This window comes from Plasmodium gallinaceum (assembly GCF_900005855.1).
Source record: "Plasmodium gallinaceum strain 8A genome assembly, contig: PGAL8A_v1_119, whole genome shotgun sequence".
Taxonomy (NCBI): Eukaryota; Apicomplexa; class Aconoidasida; order Haemosporida; family Plasmodiidae; genus Plasmodium; species Plasmodium gallinaceum.
The window spans coordinates 937035-951272 of NW_021628276.1; the positions used below are offsets into that span (position 1 = coordinate 937035).

Here is a 14238-nt window from a genome sequence, read left to right on the forward strand (position 1 = left end):
TATTTTATTATTTTTTTTTTTTTTTTTCATTTAATTTTGTTTTGTTTTAGTTTTTATTAATTATAATTTACATAATATTTATATAATTTTTTTTTTTTTTTTTTTTTAATGCATGTATATGTATCATTCTGTAGATACATAAAAATGTGCTTAAAATATAAAGAGAGAAATTATACTTAAAATTAATATCATAAATAATTTTTTTTTTTAATATTTTTAGTTTTATGTTTCCTTTTATTTTTTTTTTTTAGATTTTGTTCTTTTTTGTTTTTTTATTGTTATACAAAAATACAATACTTTAAAAATATTCTTACCAATCTAGAAATTTTAAAAAAAAATAAAAAGTATTTTAAATTTTAATAATTTTTAAATTAGACAAAAAAAAAAAAAAAAAAATAAATAAAATAAAAGATAAAATAAATTCTTGTTCTAAAACTTTTTATTTTAAAATTATGTTTTATTAATAATTTTTTTTGTTATTTTTATTATTTTTTTTTTTTTTTTTTTTTTGAAAATCCAATCTTTTGTTTAAATTACAATTGTGTTATTTTGCATATTTCTATGAAAATATTGTGTAAATTTTTGAAATTTCTTTTTTGTATATAAAATATATATTTTTAAAATTTCGAAAAACATATTATACAGTTGTATATATATATTGTCATATATATTGTATATTTTTATAAAAATCATTTTTTTTTTTTAAATAAAATGAATACGGAGATTCTATCAGAAGCTAAAATTGTTGACAAAATACAATACAAAAAAAATGAGTATTTTTCTGAATTAGGTGATTATTTGAACTTAAATGGATGTGATGAAAATAATATAAATTTTTCAGAAAAAAATAATTTTGATCTAATAAATAATGAAGGGAGAAGTTATAATAAATTATCTAATGATAATAAAATAGAAAATGATAATTATAATCATAATTCAAGTACAGAAAGTTGCTTAAGTGAAAATAACAAAAATTATACAGTAGAAAAAAAAAAAAATTTTAATTGTATAAATAACTTTGTTGAAATTAATGAAATAAATGAAAATAAAGTTCAAACAAAAAAAAAGAATGATAAGCTATTAATGAATACATCAAATAGAGAAGAAATAAAATATGAAAAATTGAATAACCTTGTTATAGATGAGTTTAATAATGCATCAGAGAAATGTGAAAAATTAATAGATATGGATGAAATAAATAATTTTGAAAAAAATAAAAATAATTATTCAAGTAAAGATATGAGTAATTCAATACATGAAAAAAGTATCCCATTAAATTTTGTTGAAAAAAATAATGAAAACATTGAAAATTTATTAGATTTTTGTATAGATAAGAAAAATTTAGAATTAAATACAGAAAATGTAAATCTTAAAAATGACAAAAATATACATGATAACATTTCAGGTAAGTCTTTAATAGAGGACAATCATGAAAATTTTTGTTTAAAAAATATAAAAAAGAATGACATAATAAACCAATTTTGTTATGATTCCTTAAACGGGAAATATCAATTAAAATTAGATAAAAATTATACAAGTAATTGTAATGATGTCTTCTATGAGGAAAGTAGTAAGAACGAAGAAAATTTTTGTAATAAAAATATATTAAACAACAGTATATATATGAAAGATAAAGTTAAAATAAATAAATCAGATATATCAGAAAAAATTATAATAAAAAAAGAAAATAATAATTCCGATGAATATTTTCAATTAAAAATTATTCAAAATGAAAGTGAAGATAAGGAATCATGTTTTAATGATTTGAAAAATTGCTATAAAACTTGTGAAATAGAAAAAGATTTTGAAATGTTCGTAAAACCTAATGTGAAATATCAATCTTTTGAGAATAGTAACAATATAAGTGAAAATAATAATAGAATGTTTCAAAATATAAATTTATTAAGCAAAAACATTATGAATAAATTCAAAGAAATTAAAAATCAAAAAAGAATATCAAAGCCGCTTAGTTTCAATAAATTAAAGAACAAAATTAACAAAAATACTAAAAAAAATAACTCAGAAAATAAACAAAAAGAAAAAAAACAAAATAATGAAAAAGAATGCTATGAAACAGAAAATAGAAATATTGAAGAGATAAAAGAAAAAAGAAGTGAAAGAAAAGAAAAAAAGATGAATGTGGAAGAAGATGAAGAAGAAGAAGGAGAGAATGTTGAAGAGGACGAGGAAGGTGAGAATGTTGAAGAGGACGAGGAAGGAGAGAATGTTGAAGAAGAGGAAGGAGAGAATGTTGAAGAGGAAGAGGAAGGAGAGAATGTTGAAGAGAAAGAGGAAGGAGAGAATGTTGGAGAAAAAGAAGGGGAGAATGTTGGAGAAGAAGAAGAGAATGTTGAAGAAGAAGAAGAAGAAGGAGAGACTGTTGGAGAAGAAGAAGGAGAGTATGTTGAAGAGGACGAGGAAGAAGGTGAGAATGTTGAAGAGGACGAGGAAGGTGAGAATGTTGAAGAGGAAGAGGAAGAAGGTGAGAATGTTGAAGAGGACGAGGAAGGTGAGAATATTGAAGAGGACGAGGAAGGTGAGAAGGTTGAAGAGGAAGAAGAAGGTGAGAATGTTGAAGAGGAAGAAGAAGATGAGAATGTTGAAGAAGAAGAGCAAGAAAAGGAAGAAGCACAAATAAAATATAAAGTTTCAAAAACAAAGGGAATCAAATTTGACGAAAATGGAAAAAATAAGATTAAAAAAGATGAGAAGAAAATTGAGAAAAAGGAGGAAAATGAAGAAGAAAAAGAAACATGTGAGATCAAAGATGAGAGATATCTTGAAAGACAATTATATAATATAGTGGATCAAAAAGAAATGAAAGATAACGATGAAAACAAAGATGAAAAATATCAAAAAGAAAAAGATAAAAATTATGAAGAACAGCATAAATTATTGAATTTAATAAGAACAAATGAAAGTTATCATAATCAAGAATTTACTGATGGAAATAAAATTAAAAATGTGAATTACATAGATTCTGCTTATGAAAAAGAGAAGGAATACAAATCAACAAGAAGAAAAAATTATAAAGAAAATATGAAAAGATATAAAGAAAATTTACATTTATTTAATGAAATTTTAAAATTTAAAGAAGAATTTAATTATTTGGATTATAAAGATTTAAAAAAAGACTTTGAAAGAGATTTAAAAAAGACAAATCAAAACTTAAAGAAAAATTTAAATTTCAGTGAAGAAAATTGTGAATATATAAAGAATAATAAAACGATTTCATTAAATGAAAAAGAAAATGCAAATCTTTGGAATAATGAAATCACTAAAGAAAATAGAATAACAACGTCAAACGATTTTAATAGTGTGATGAATAATGAAAATTTGAAGTATGTAAATAAAAATGTAAATAACCAATTATCTAGTCTTTCTGTAAATAATGAGAAGACATATTTTAAAAAAGGAGAATCATATCAAATGGATTGTAATAAGAAAATGTCTTCACTTGAACGCAGTAATTTAAAATGTGAAATTAAAAAAAGCGATAATTCAGTAGTTATTGATAATATTAACTGTATGTACAATCTGTTCAACAATCATAAGAATTCAAAGTTGCCTAATACTTTACAACTAAAAAATAATATTGGCTTTATTAACAACAGTAAGATGAATGAATTAAATGAAGAAAGCAAGAATATACATTTAATTGATAAGGATATAAATGAAAATAAAAAAATGATAAAAATTGAAAAGAAAAAAGAAACAACAGAAAATTTATTGGAAAAAAATAACGTTGATATATATAATTATTTATATAAAGAGGGGGAAAAACATTTACATAAAAATGTAAAAATGAAAATAGATATAGAATTAAAAAATATATATTTTGTAAAATATAAATATATAAAATGTGTAGTAATGAATAATTCTGGAGTTATTCTTCATTCTTTTACTTTTTATAAAAATGCAATTGATTTAGATAAGGAAAATAATTTTTTTAAAATATTTAATAAAAACATAGAAAATAATAACTTGTTACAATCAGAAGACATAAATATACTATTAGAAGAATTAAAAAAAATATTTTCAACGGATATTTCTTTCCAACTTACCTTTGATGCAGAAATTTTTAATGGAAAAATAAAAATATCACCATCAACTGTAAAAATATAGCTACATTATATTAATTATTTTCTTTTTTTTTTTATCATATTTTACTATATATATATATATATATATATATATATATATATATATATATATATATATATATATATATTAATTATTTTCTTTTTTTTTTTTTATCATATTTTACTATATATCTACATATATATATATTAATTATTTTCTTTTTTTTTTAACATAATTTTTTAGTTTTATAGATTAAGTTTTTATGGTATTGATGAAATATCTTTAAATGAAGAGAAAGAATTGAAAAATTTAAGAAAAAAAGAAGGAAATGATAAAACTAGTAAAATAAAAATAACATCTAATTGTAAACTAGCAAATAATAAATTAAGAGAAAATAATATAGAAGACAAAAACACAAAAAAAATAAAAGTAAAAGAGAAAAAAAACTCCTATATTGGATTTACCTTAATTCATTTAAAATATATATTTAATATACAAGAAGAAGGATATTTACATTTAAATATATCAGATAAAAAAAATGAAGATTTTGATTTTATAAAAAATTATAAAAAAGAGGATTATGCTTACTTTTTAGATAGCAAAGTAATAGAAAATATGTCTTCTAATAATTTGAGTTACATAGAAAAAATTAGTATGTTATTCAAGGTTCTGTTTAATCACAGCTTGAATATTTCTTCTCCAAAGGTTTTTTTAAAATACAGTTTTTTAACAAAAAATGAGAATACATTAAAAGAAATGAAAACAATTCAAAATTTTGAATTCAAAAATATACTAGATATATTTCAAAAAAATAATATTTCTAACGTTAACATTAAAAAGGATTTAGAAAAATGTTTAAAAAATTATTATAAAAATTGTTCTAAATCTATTTATGATGACGTCAGTTATTCATTATTTGATGAAAAACCTGAAGAACATATAAAAGAAAACACTCAAATTAAAAATAAAGATAGATATGATTTAAAAGAATGTGAATTTATGAATGTAGATTTTTTCAATGTTCCAAAAGATATGTATGTTAATAATTCTTTTCTAAAAAATATTAAATTTTCCAATCTCTTAAACCTGAATGAATCAAATTCAGAGGAAGAAACAGAACATAAATTAAAAAATAATAAAAATATAAATTATTCTGATGAATTAATTAATGAAATGAATAATCTTAAATCATCAGATATTACAAGTAACTTAAAATTGCACATTTTAAATTTATTTAATCTAAATAAAGAATATCATATGAAGATTAAAAAATTGCAAAAAATTATATTTAAATATACAACAGGAATAAATGATTATTTTGATTTTATTGAATTTACAAAAAATAATAAAAATTATAAAATTTATGAAGAAAATAAGAAACTGAAAAAATATATAAAAGATTCTAATAAATTTTTCACTGAAGCTATAGTAAATAGCCATCTTGAAATTCAAAAATTGAAACATAGTAATAAAACAATAAATATTTTATATAATAAAGAAAAAATGAATAATTATAAAGAAAAAATTAGTAAAAATGAAATATTTATAGAAGATTATTCACATAATAAAAATAATATATATGGAAATATAGTTAATAATTTCAATATAAATAAAGAATATTCTGCTAATCTAATAAATAAAAATGATCAAAACAATCATATAATGTATAGTAATCAAAGAGCAAACGGAGAAATAAAAAAAAGACAAAATAATTTTCATACTTCTCTTAATAGAAATCCATCACAACTTTTTTCTAAAAAAAATGATAATATTACATCGTTTTACAATGAAAATAATAATAATGAAAGAAAAACAAATGATTATTATAAGAATTTGAACAATTATAAAAATCATAAATATATAGAGAAAAAAGTTATTTTAAATAATAAAAGTAATAAATCATTAAATAAGTCATATAGTTTATTTAACTTATATAGTGGAGATAATAATAATAATAAATACTGTGATGTTCAAAAAAATTCAAAATTTTTTTCTAATTCAGTTTGTTTAAGAAAAAATTGTTCATGTAATACTAATAATAATTTAAAATCAAAAAATTATAAAATCGATAAAAACCAAATATTGAAAAATTTCTCTAACCCTATTTTAAATAACAAAAATGCATTAAAAATAAATTTAGATTTATCAGAATATAGAAGACAAGTTTTTCCTAATGTGAAAAAGAATTATGTAATTTTAGAAGATTATGATAATGGCGATTCTAGTAATGTAATAAATCAATCAAAAAAAAACAATCAAATGAATAATAAATATTTGAATGGAAATATTCTTATAAAAGAAAATAATGTTATTAACTCTGTAAGCTCAAATAATAGTGAAGTAAATTCTTTGAAAAAAAGTTTAAATCACGAAAATTGTGAAAAATTATATAACATAAAAAAGGAAAATATATATATTACAAAAAATGATATAGTTACAAATACTTCAAATAAGAATTACTCTTCTAATACACTTAACTCAAAAGATAATGTAAATACTAACGAAAAAGAAAAAATTAGTAACAACTATTTTGATGAAATTACAAATAAATATATTAAAAATAATAATAATAATAATTATTATTATAGTTGTAATAATAATGGTAGTGATTATAGTGTCAATAATAACATTATTAAAGATAGTTATTCTCATCTGAAGCATAGTAAAATTAAGAATTTTTCTGATAATAATAATAATATTTATTCAACTAATATTAGCAAAAAAAGTGTAAAAAACAACAACGATGATGATAACATAAATAATAATAATAATAATAATAATAATAATAATAATAATAATAATAATAATAATGGTAAATTAAATGCAAAACTTATAAAAAAAACAAAAAATAATTATGATACAAGTGAAGTATTAAAAAAGGAATATTTTCAAAGTGTTGATTTATTTTCAGTAAATAAAGAATATAATTTAAATGTTATGTTAAATCCTAAAGAAGATAAAATAGATAAAAATGATTTGGAGAAAAATAATTTGCATAATTGTATAAACAGAACAAAATTGTTATCAAATAAAGAGAATAAAATAGTTTTAAATGAAACTCATAAAAATGAAATTTATAATTCTAACAATTGTAAAAGTAATGGAATTAATTTTAAATATACGAAAAAGTATGAAGAGGATATTCATAATGTTAATTGCAAAAAAAAATATATAGAAAATGTAATATCTTCATATGATGATTTTATAATAAATGAAAACAAAAACAAAAATAAGAACATTTTAGAAAGTTTTAAAGAAAAAACTGAAAAAAAAAATTCTACAAAAAAAAATAATAAACTACATTTAAATAAAAAAAATAGCGATAATGAAATTAATGCTATTAAAAAAATTATTGATTACAATCTTAAAAAAAAAACAACTATTAATTTAAATAATGTAGAAAAAAATACACTTTTTAAAAATTTAAAAAATAATAAAATTGATTCTATTGGTTTAGATGAAAAAAAAAAGGGTTATGCTACTAATAATAAAATTATAGAAGTATCAAAAAGGAAAAATAGGGATTCACAAGATTCTAATATTTTAGACATCATAAATAAAAATTTAAATAAATCTTTCAGTCAATTAGATAAGATAAAAAAAAAAATTAATGAGGAGTTATTAATTTAAAATATTTAAACTTTTTTTTAAAATTTTATATCTCATATGAAAAAAGTAACACCTTTATTTATTATATATATATAATTTTTTTATCTCTTTATATTTGTATTAGAATATTGTCAACATTTTTGTAAATTTTATTTTTGTATTTCTTACTATTTTTTAATAAATATTGTTATAAGTTCATATAGATACATTTTTTTTTTTTTTTTTTTAATATTAAGCTTTGTTTTTTTTTTTTTTTTTTTTTCTATTTTTTATGTTTTTTTTTTATTTTATTTTGTTTTATTTATTTATTTTTCTATTGATAAAAAAGAAGGGCTTTCTAATAAATAATTTTATTAAATTTTTTTTTTTTATATATATATATAAAATGTAAACCCAAAAAACATTAGTGCTCTTTGTAAAATTTTTTCTATTTTTTTTTTTTAAATTGAAAAAATTAATATAATTTAATCAAGTAATTTTAAATAGAAATTTTAATATTTAAAAAAAAAAATAATAGTAAAAAGATAAGAACTATTATTAACAATAAGATTTGAAAATTTTCAATTATTATATTTTTTTTTTTTTTTCAAACTTTATAAAAATTAAAGGTTAATTTTATATATATATATATATGTATAATTGTATAATTGTATAATTGTATTTATTTTAATGATTTAAAAAATATATAAATTTTTAATCATTGTATTATGTAAAAATTTAAATAAATTATGAATTAAATAATATTTTTTATTAAAATACACATACGAATCATTTAATTTTTTTTTTTTGAGGAAATGTCACAATTTTTAATTGAGCAAATTAGATACTTACATGAAGAAATTGAATTAATAGAAAAAGCCTTAGCAGAATTAATTGAAGAAAAAGTAAAAAATAGTAAGAAAAATATTTTATATGATTATTCTATAAATTATTTAGTAGAAAAGATTCAGAAAAAATCAAAAACACTTTTACAATTTTATAATGATGAAGATAATTTAAAAAAGGAAGAAATGCAATTCATTGCAGGGAAGACTAATGATGAAAAAAATGATGTATGGAAGAATTATTATGAAAGAATTAAATATATAAGAGATTATCATAAAAAAACTAATATTAAAAAAATAGAAGTGAAAAGTTATAAATCATATAAAAATGAAGCTTTAAAAAATAACAATTTAAAAGAAATGTTTTCTCCATTAGAAAAAAAAGGGAAATATGTTGATATGAACAAATTTTATAATGATTTTATAAATATAAAAAGAATTAAAGAATTTAGATTAAGTATGTTCAAAAAAAAAGAAATGGCTAGATTAAAAAAAAAAAATTTAAATGAAAAAAGTGCTTTTAATAAAACAAGTGAATTTAAAGAAATGGATATAGTAACATACTTACACAATTTTACAAGATTTTATTATATACCTAGATATTGTAAATATAGAAATGAAGAATATAAAAGTTATTTAGAAAGTTTGTTAGATTATTTAATGAATTATTTTGCAAAAATAAATATACTAGTAGATTGTAAAAAGACTTATGTACAATATGAAAAAAATTTCAATGAAAAATTCGAAAATAAAGAAGTGAAAGGTTGGGAAAAATACACCTATGATTTAGATTTTTATTGTAATATAAACAATAAGTTGTATGCATCGGAAGGAACATATAAAAGTTATTTAAAAAGTAAAAAATATGATGATGATTTAAAAAAATATTTAAAGAATGAGTATACATTGGAACAGGAAGAAGAAATTAAAAAAAAAATAGAAAAAGAAGATAGAGAAATTGCAAAATGCGAATATTTAATTGAATTATATAAGAATTTACTAAATAAACTTTTTCAAAAAACAATACAAAATATACAAAGAAAACAAGCATATACTGTAGATGAATTGCAAAAAAGAAAAAAAACAGAAAAAAAAAATGAATATATATTAAGTATAAATGATGATATTAACAACAATGATAATAATATTGATCTTACACATAATTTATCTTCTTCTATGTATTCTTCAAATGATGATACTTCTGAATTCTCAGAAATAGGTAGTAATGATGAAGAAGAAAATGAAGAAGACAAACCAATATATAATCCTCTAAATTTACCACTAGGTTATGATAATAAACCAATACCATATTGGTTATATAAATTACATGGATTATCAAAAGAATATAAATGTGAAATTTGTGGAAATTATTCTTATTTTGGTAGAGCTATGTTTGAAAAACATTTTTATGAATGGAGACATTCATTTGGAATGAAATGCTTAAAGATACCAAATACACTACATTTTAAAGAAATTACAAAAATTGAAGATGCTTTAAATTTATATGAAAAATTAAAAAAACAAACACAACTAAATATTTTTAAACCAGATCAAGAAATAGAATGTGAAGATTCTAAAGGTAACGTTATGAATATAAAAGCATATGATGACCTGAAAAGACAAGGATTACTCTAAAATATAAATATAATTTTTTTCATATTCTATTTTATTTTTTTTTTTTTTTTTTTTTTTTTTGTTTCCTATTATTTATATACATATATGTTATTTCGTTAACATAAAAATTATTTTATGTAATTTCTTTTTTTTTTTTCTTTACTTTTTTCGTAGATATGTTTTTCTTTTTAATAAAAACTGTAATATTTTTTATATACTTTTTTTTTTTTTTTTTCTATTAATATATCTTAGTTTGCACATATGTTCATTTTATCTAATTTAGGATTTAAAATTTTTAACTAACATAAAACTATATTTTAATATTTTTTTAAATTATTTTTTTCTTTAATTATTATTTAATTTTATTTATTGATTCCAATATATATTTTATTTTCATTTTTGATAAAATTTTCAGTACATACATAATAATAATACTATTTCAAATATTTATTTATTTTTTTTTTTTTTTTTTTTTTTTTTTTTTTTTTTTTTTGATAATAAAATAAGTTTTATATTATAAATGGTTAAATATATTTATCATAAATAAAAATTATTAATTTATAACATATTTAAAGAAAGCTTTAAAAAGTTTTCAGGAAAACAGAAATTTTTAAAATAAAATTAAAAAAGGTGTATTTAAAATATAACACATAATTTCTTAAAATAAAACTACATAAAATACTGTCATATATGTCTTAATATAAAAATTATTATATTTATGAAAATTATTTCATAAAAATATTTCTACTTAAAATTTTAAAATAAAAATAGCTTAATTTTTATAAAAAAAAAAAAAAAAAAAAAAAAATATAATATCCAAAAAAAGCTACAAAATTTTTTTAATTTTTTTTTTTTATAAAAATAACCATAAAATAATGGGTAATTTCATAGAAACCGTTGTAATATATTTTAATATTTTTTTATTTTCTTTATATTTAATAAGGATACAATATATAAAAATATACTCATATATATATATTTTCTTAAAGAACTTACAGATATACAACTATTAAAAATAAAAAGTTCCATTTTTATGGGTATATTTAAATATGTGTAGAGTTGTATTTTTTATACAAAACAAAAATAAAAATTTTTTTTTTTTTTTTTTAAGATGAAGATAGTTCTCCTATTCTAATAGATACAAATAAGATAAAAAAAAAAGACAAAAAAAAGAAAGAAAAGGTTAACTTTAAAAAATATATTATCATATATATTTTGTATATTATTCTATTAATAATTTCTTCTTCCTTTTCTATTATAGATTAAGTATAAAACTCGCGTTAAATGGACACAAAAAGAAATAGAACTGTTGATTAATGGAATAAATGTTAAAATATAATAAAAATAAACATTTGTTTAAAGAAAACAGAATGTTGACTATTTATTTATATATTTATTTATTTAAATATTTCATAGACATATGGATTATCTAACTGGTCAAAAATTATGAATTCTTATAGTTTTCCAGAATATAGGTTATTTTATTTAAAAAAAAAAAAAAAAAAAAAAAAATTTCTTTTTAGTTATCTCTTTTTTTTTTTTTTAGAACAAATACCAGTTTAAAAGATAAATATAGAAATTTTAAAAAAGTTTTCATAATAGAAAAGGATTAAAAATATTCTTTTTTATTAATGATCTTTCTCAAAAATTTTTTTTTTTTTTAAATTTCTTTTTGTTTTTGTAAAAATAAAAAAGTTTTATAAAGTTTTGTAAACTATTAAACACCTTAGCTTCACTATTTATAAGATTTTTGTCTATTTTATAAATTTTGTAAGATTTAACTGTAATTTTTTTTCTATTAATTAATATAGTTAAATTTTTCAAAAAAAAAAAACTATTAATACAATTTTAAGGAAAATATAATAAAAATTTACAATTTTTTTTTTTTTAGTTTTTTATTTTATTATATACAACAAATAAGTTATACTATTAAAAGGTATGTAACTATTTTTCAAAAAAAAAAAAAAAAATAAAAGAGTCAAAATGAAAAAGGAATAATTTATTCTTTTTATTATTTTATTTTATTTTTTTTTTTTTTTTCTAATTATGCAACTTTTTATAAAGATAAAAATGTGTATTTTTACACTTGCACATTGAGTAAAAAAAAGTGTGTATGTATTATGCATGTGTATATATATTTTGTTTTTCATATTATAAAAAAAAAAAAATAAATTAAAGGAATGTATTTTTCTTTTCTTTTTTATGAAAATATATTAAATTTATCCTTATTTTTTTTAAAAAGAAATTATAAACAAAATGAAATATATTCTTAATGACATTTCTAACGAGAAATTAAAAAAACTAGATATTAAAAAATACACAAAAAATGATTTATTATATTTAAGAGATTATAGTTCTTTTTCTTGTAATTAAAATTGTTTAATTCTTAATATTAACAATATATTAAAATTTTGTTTATTACGATTGTGTTTACCTTTTTTTTAGTTCAAAAACTAGAAAAAGAAATAGAAGAAATAGGACGCTTATCAAGCGAAGTAACAAAAAAAAAAAAAAAAATAAAGTGAAATAAAACAAATTGAAAATATTAGATTTAAATATATTAAACCATTTTAAAATAAAAAATGATATTATAATAAATGAGTACATATATATATATATATATATATATATATATATATATATATATATATATTTAATTTTTAAGTTAAAATTTTAATTAATACAAGTTTTATATTATTATGAATATTTTATATTAAATTTTTTTTATTTTTCAAAGGATCAAAAATTATATGGTACTTTGACTTCTATAAACAATATAATAGACCAAAATTATACACTATATGTAAAATAAAAAAAAAAAAAAAAAATAAATAAATAAATAAATAAATAAATAAATATATATATATATATATATATATAGAATAAATATATTTTTATTTGTAGTGCTTAATAATTGAAAACAATTTAATTGGCATATTAAAAGTAAAATGAGAAAACAATATAATTCTATAATTATTTTAATTAAAATTTTTCATTATTACTATTTTTTTAATTAGATAGGTTCAAAAAACTTATACTTGTATGATAAAAAAAATTTGCATTATCAAAGATGTACATGTGTATTAGGTTCTTTAAAAAAAAAAAAAAAAACAAATATATATTTATTTTTTTTTTTTTTTTTTTGGTTTTGTTTTATTCTTTTTTCTATCTGTTGAAATATTATATTATTATCTTTATTCTCTTAGATTTCTATATATTAAATAATTTTCAAAAAATGGGTCTTGGAATAGTAATATATATTTAAAAAAAAAAAGTAAAATTAAAAATATACTTAATTTATATTTGTATATTTTTATTTATTAGAAGCTTTTTAATTTTATGCTAAAAGACAACAATATTGCACCATCAAAGTTATGGTACATTTACGAAAATTAAAAAAATGACAAAATTTAAAAAAAAATTGAACGTATATATAATTATTTTTTTGGTTATCATCTTATATATACATACTTTTTTTTTTTTTTTTAAATTTAATTAAAAATATCTTTTTATTTTTTCATATTTTTAGCTATGATAACCCATCTAAGAAGCTTCAGAATTTTCTAAAAAAGTATTTTTCCCCGTGTAATTTAATTAAACAGGTTTTATTAATTATTTTATGAAAAAAAAAAAAAAAAATTATATAAAAAAATAATTTATAATTTTATAAATTTTCCTTTTTTAAGCCCAATAATTTTGTTATTTTTTCTGAGTACTTTGACAGTGTAATAGTAGAAAAAATTTTCAAAAATCATTATTTTCACTAACAAAATATATGTTATAACTTTTTGTTATTATTTTTATAATTTATAGAGTCTTGAATATTTTAATAGAAATTACGCAAATATAGAAAATAGAAATGAAAATACTATGAGATGTGCATAGTTTACTTTAGTAAAAGATGATAAATAATGATCAGATATATTTATAAAAAAATTTAACATTTTTAATATAAATATTTTTTTTAATTTCAATTTTTTTTTTTTTTTTTTTTCCGTAATTCAATATTATTAAGAAGTGAAAAATTCATGAAACATCTAACAATTTTAGTATTAGAAAAAATTTTGATATTCTATTTTCCTTGTAATTTTTATTTTATTATTTATAT

General features: G+C 17.1%; 4 protein-coding genes across 4 annotated transcripts; all 4 read left to right on the plus strand.

Annotated features, from left to right (window-relative positions):
* Positions 1 to 711: 711 nt before the first annotated feature.
* PGAL8A_00437500 (conserved Plasmodium protein, unknown function) lies at positions 712 to 7713 on the plus strand (the record flags this gene model as incomplete). Its single annotated transcript, XM_028673111.1, has 2 exons — positions 712 to 4113; positions 4327 to 7713. 2 exons carry the CDS (start codon positions 712 to 714, stop codon positions 7711 to 7713), a joined length of 6789 nt encoding a protein of 2262 aa, XP_028529596.1.
* Positions 7714 to 8486: 773 nt separating this feature from the next.
* SF3A3 (splicing factor 3A subunit 3, putative) lies at positions 8487 to 10151 on the plus strand (the record flags this gene model as incomplete). Its single annotated transcript, XM_028673112.1, has 1 exon — positions 8487 to 10151. The coding sequence occupies one exon, from the start codon at positions 8487 to 8489 to the stop codon at positions 10149 to 10151; it is 1665 nt and encodes a 554-aa protein (XP_028529597.1).
* An 854-nt stretch (positions 10152 to 11005) lies between these two features.
* TRF1 (telomeric repeat binding factor 1, putative) lies at positions 11006 to 11743 on the plus strand (the record flags this gene model as incomplete). Its single annotated transcript, XM_028673113.1, has 6 exons — positions 11006 to 11009; positions 11120 to 11167; positions 11242 to 11312; positions 11392 to 11457; positions 11547 to 11605; positions 11677 to 11743. 6 exons carry the CDS (start codon positions 11006 to 11008, stop codon positions 11741 to 11743), a joined length of 315 nt encoding a protein of 104 aa, XP_028529598.1.
* Positions 11744 to 12386: 643 nt separating this feature from the next.
* PGAL8A_00437700 (alpha-tubulin N-acetyltransferase, putative) lies at positions 12387 to 14015 on the plus strand (the record flags this gene model as incomplete). Its single annotated transcript, XM_028673114.1, has 10 exons — positions 12387 to 12495; positions 12576 to 12625; positions 12868 to 12933; positions 13035 to 13073; positions 13148 to 13217; positions 13337 to 13380; positions 13455 to 13507; positions 13660 to 13732; positions 13817 to 13855; positions 13944 to 14015. The coding sequence occupies 10 exons, from the start codon at positions 12387 to 12389 to the stop codon at positions 14013 to 14015; spliced, it is 615 nt and encodes a 204-aa protein (XP_028529599.1).
* Positions 14016 to 14238: the final 223 nt, after the last annotated feature.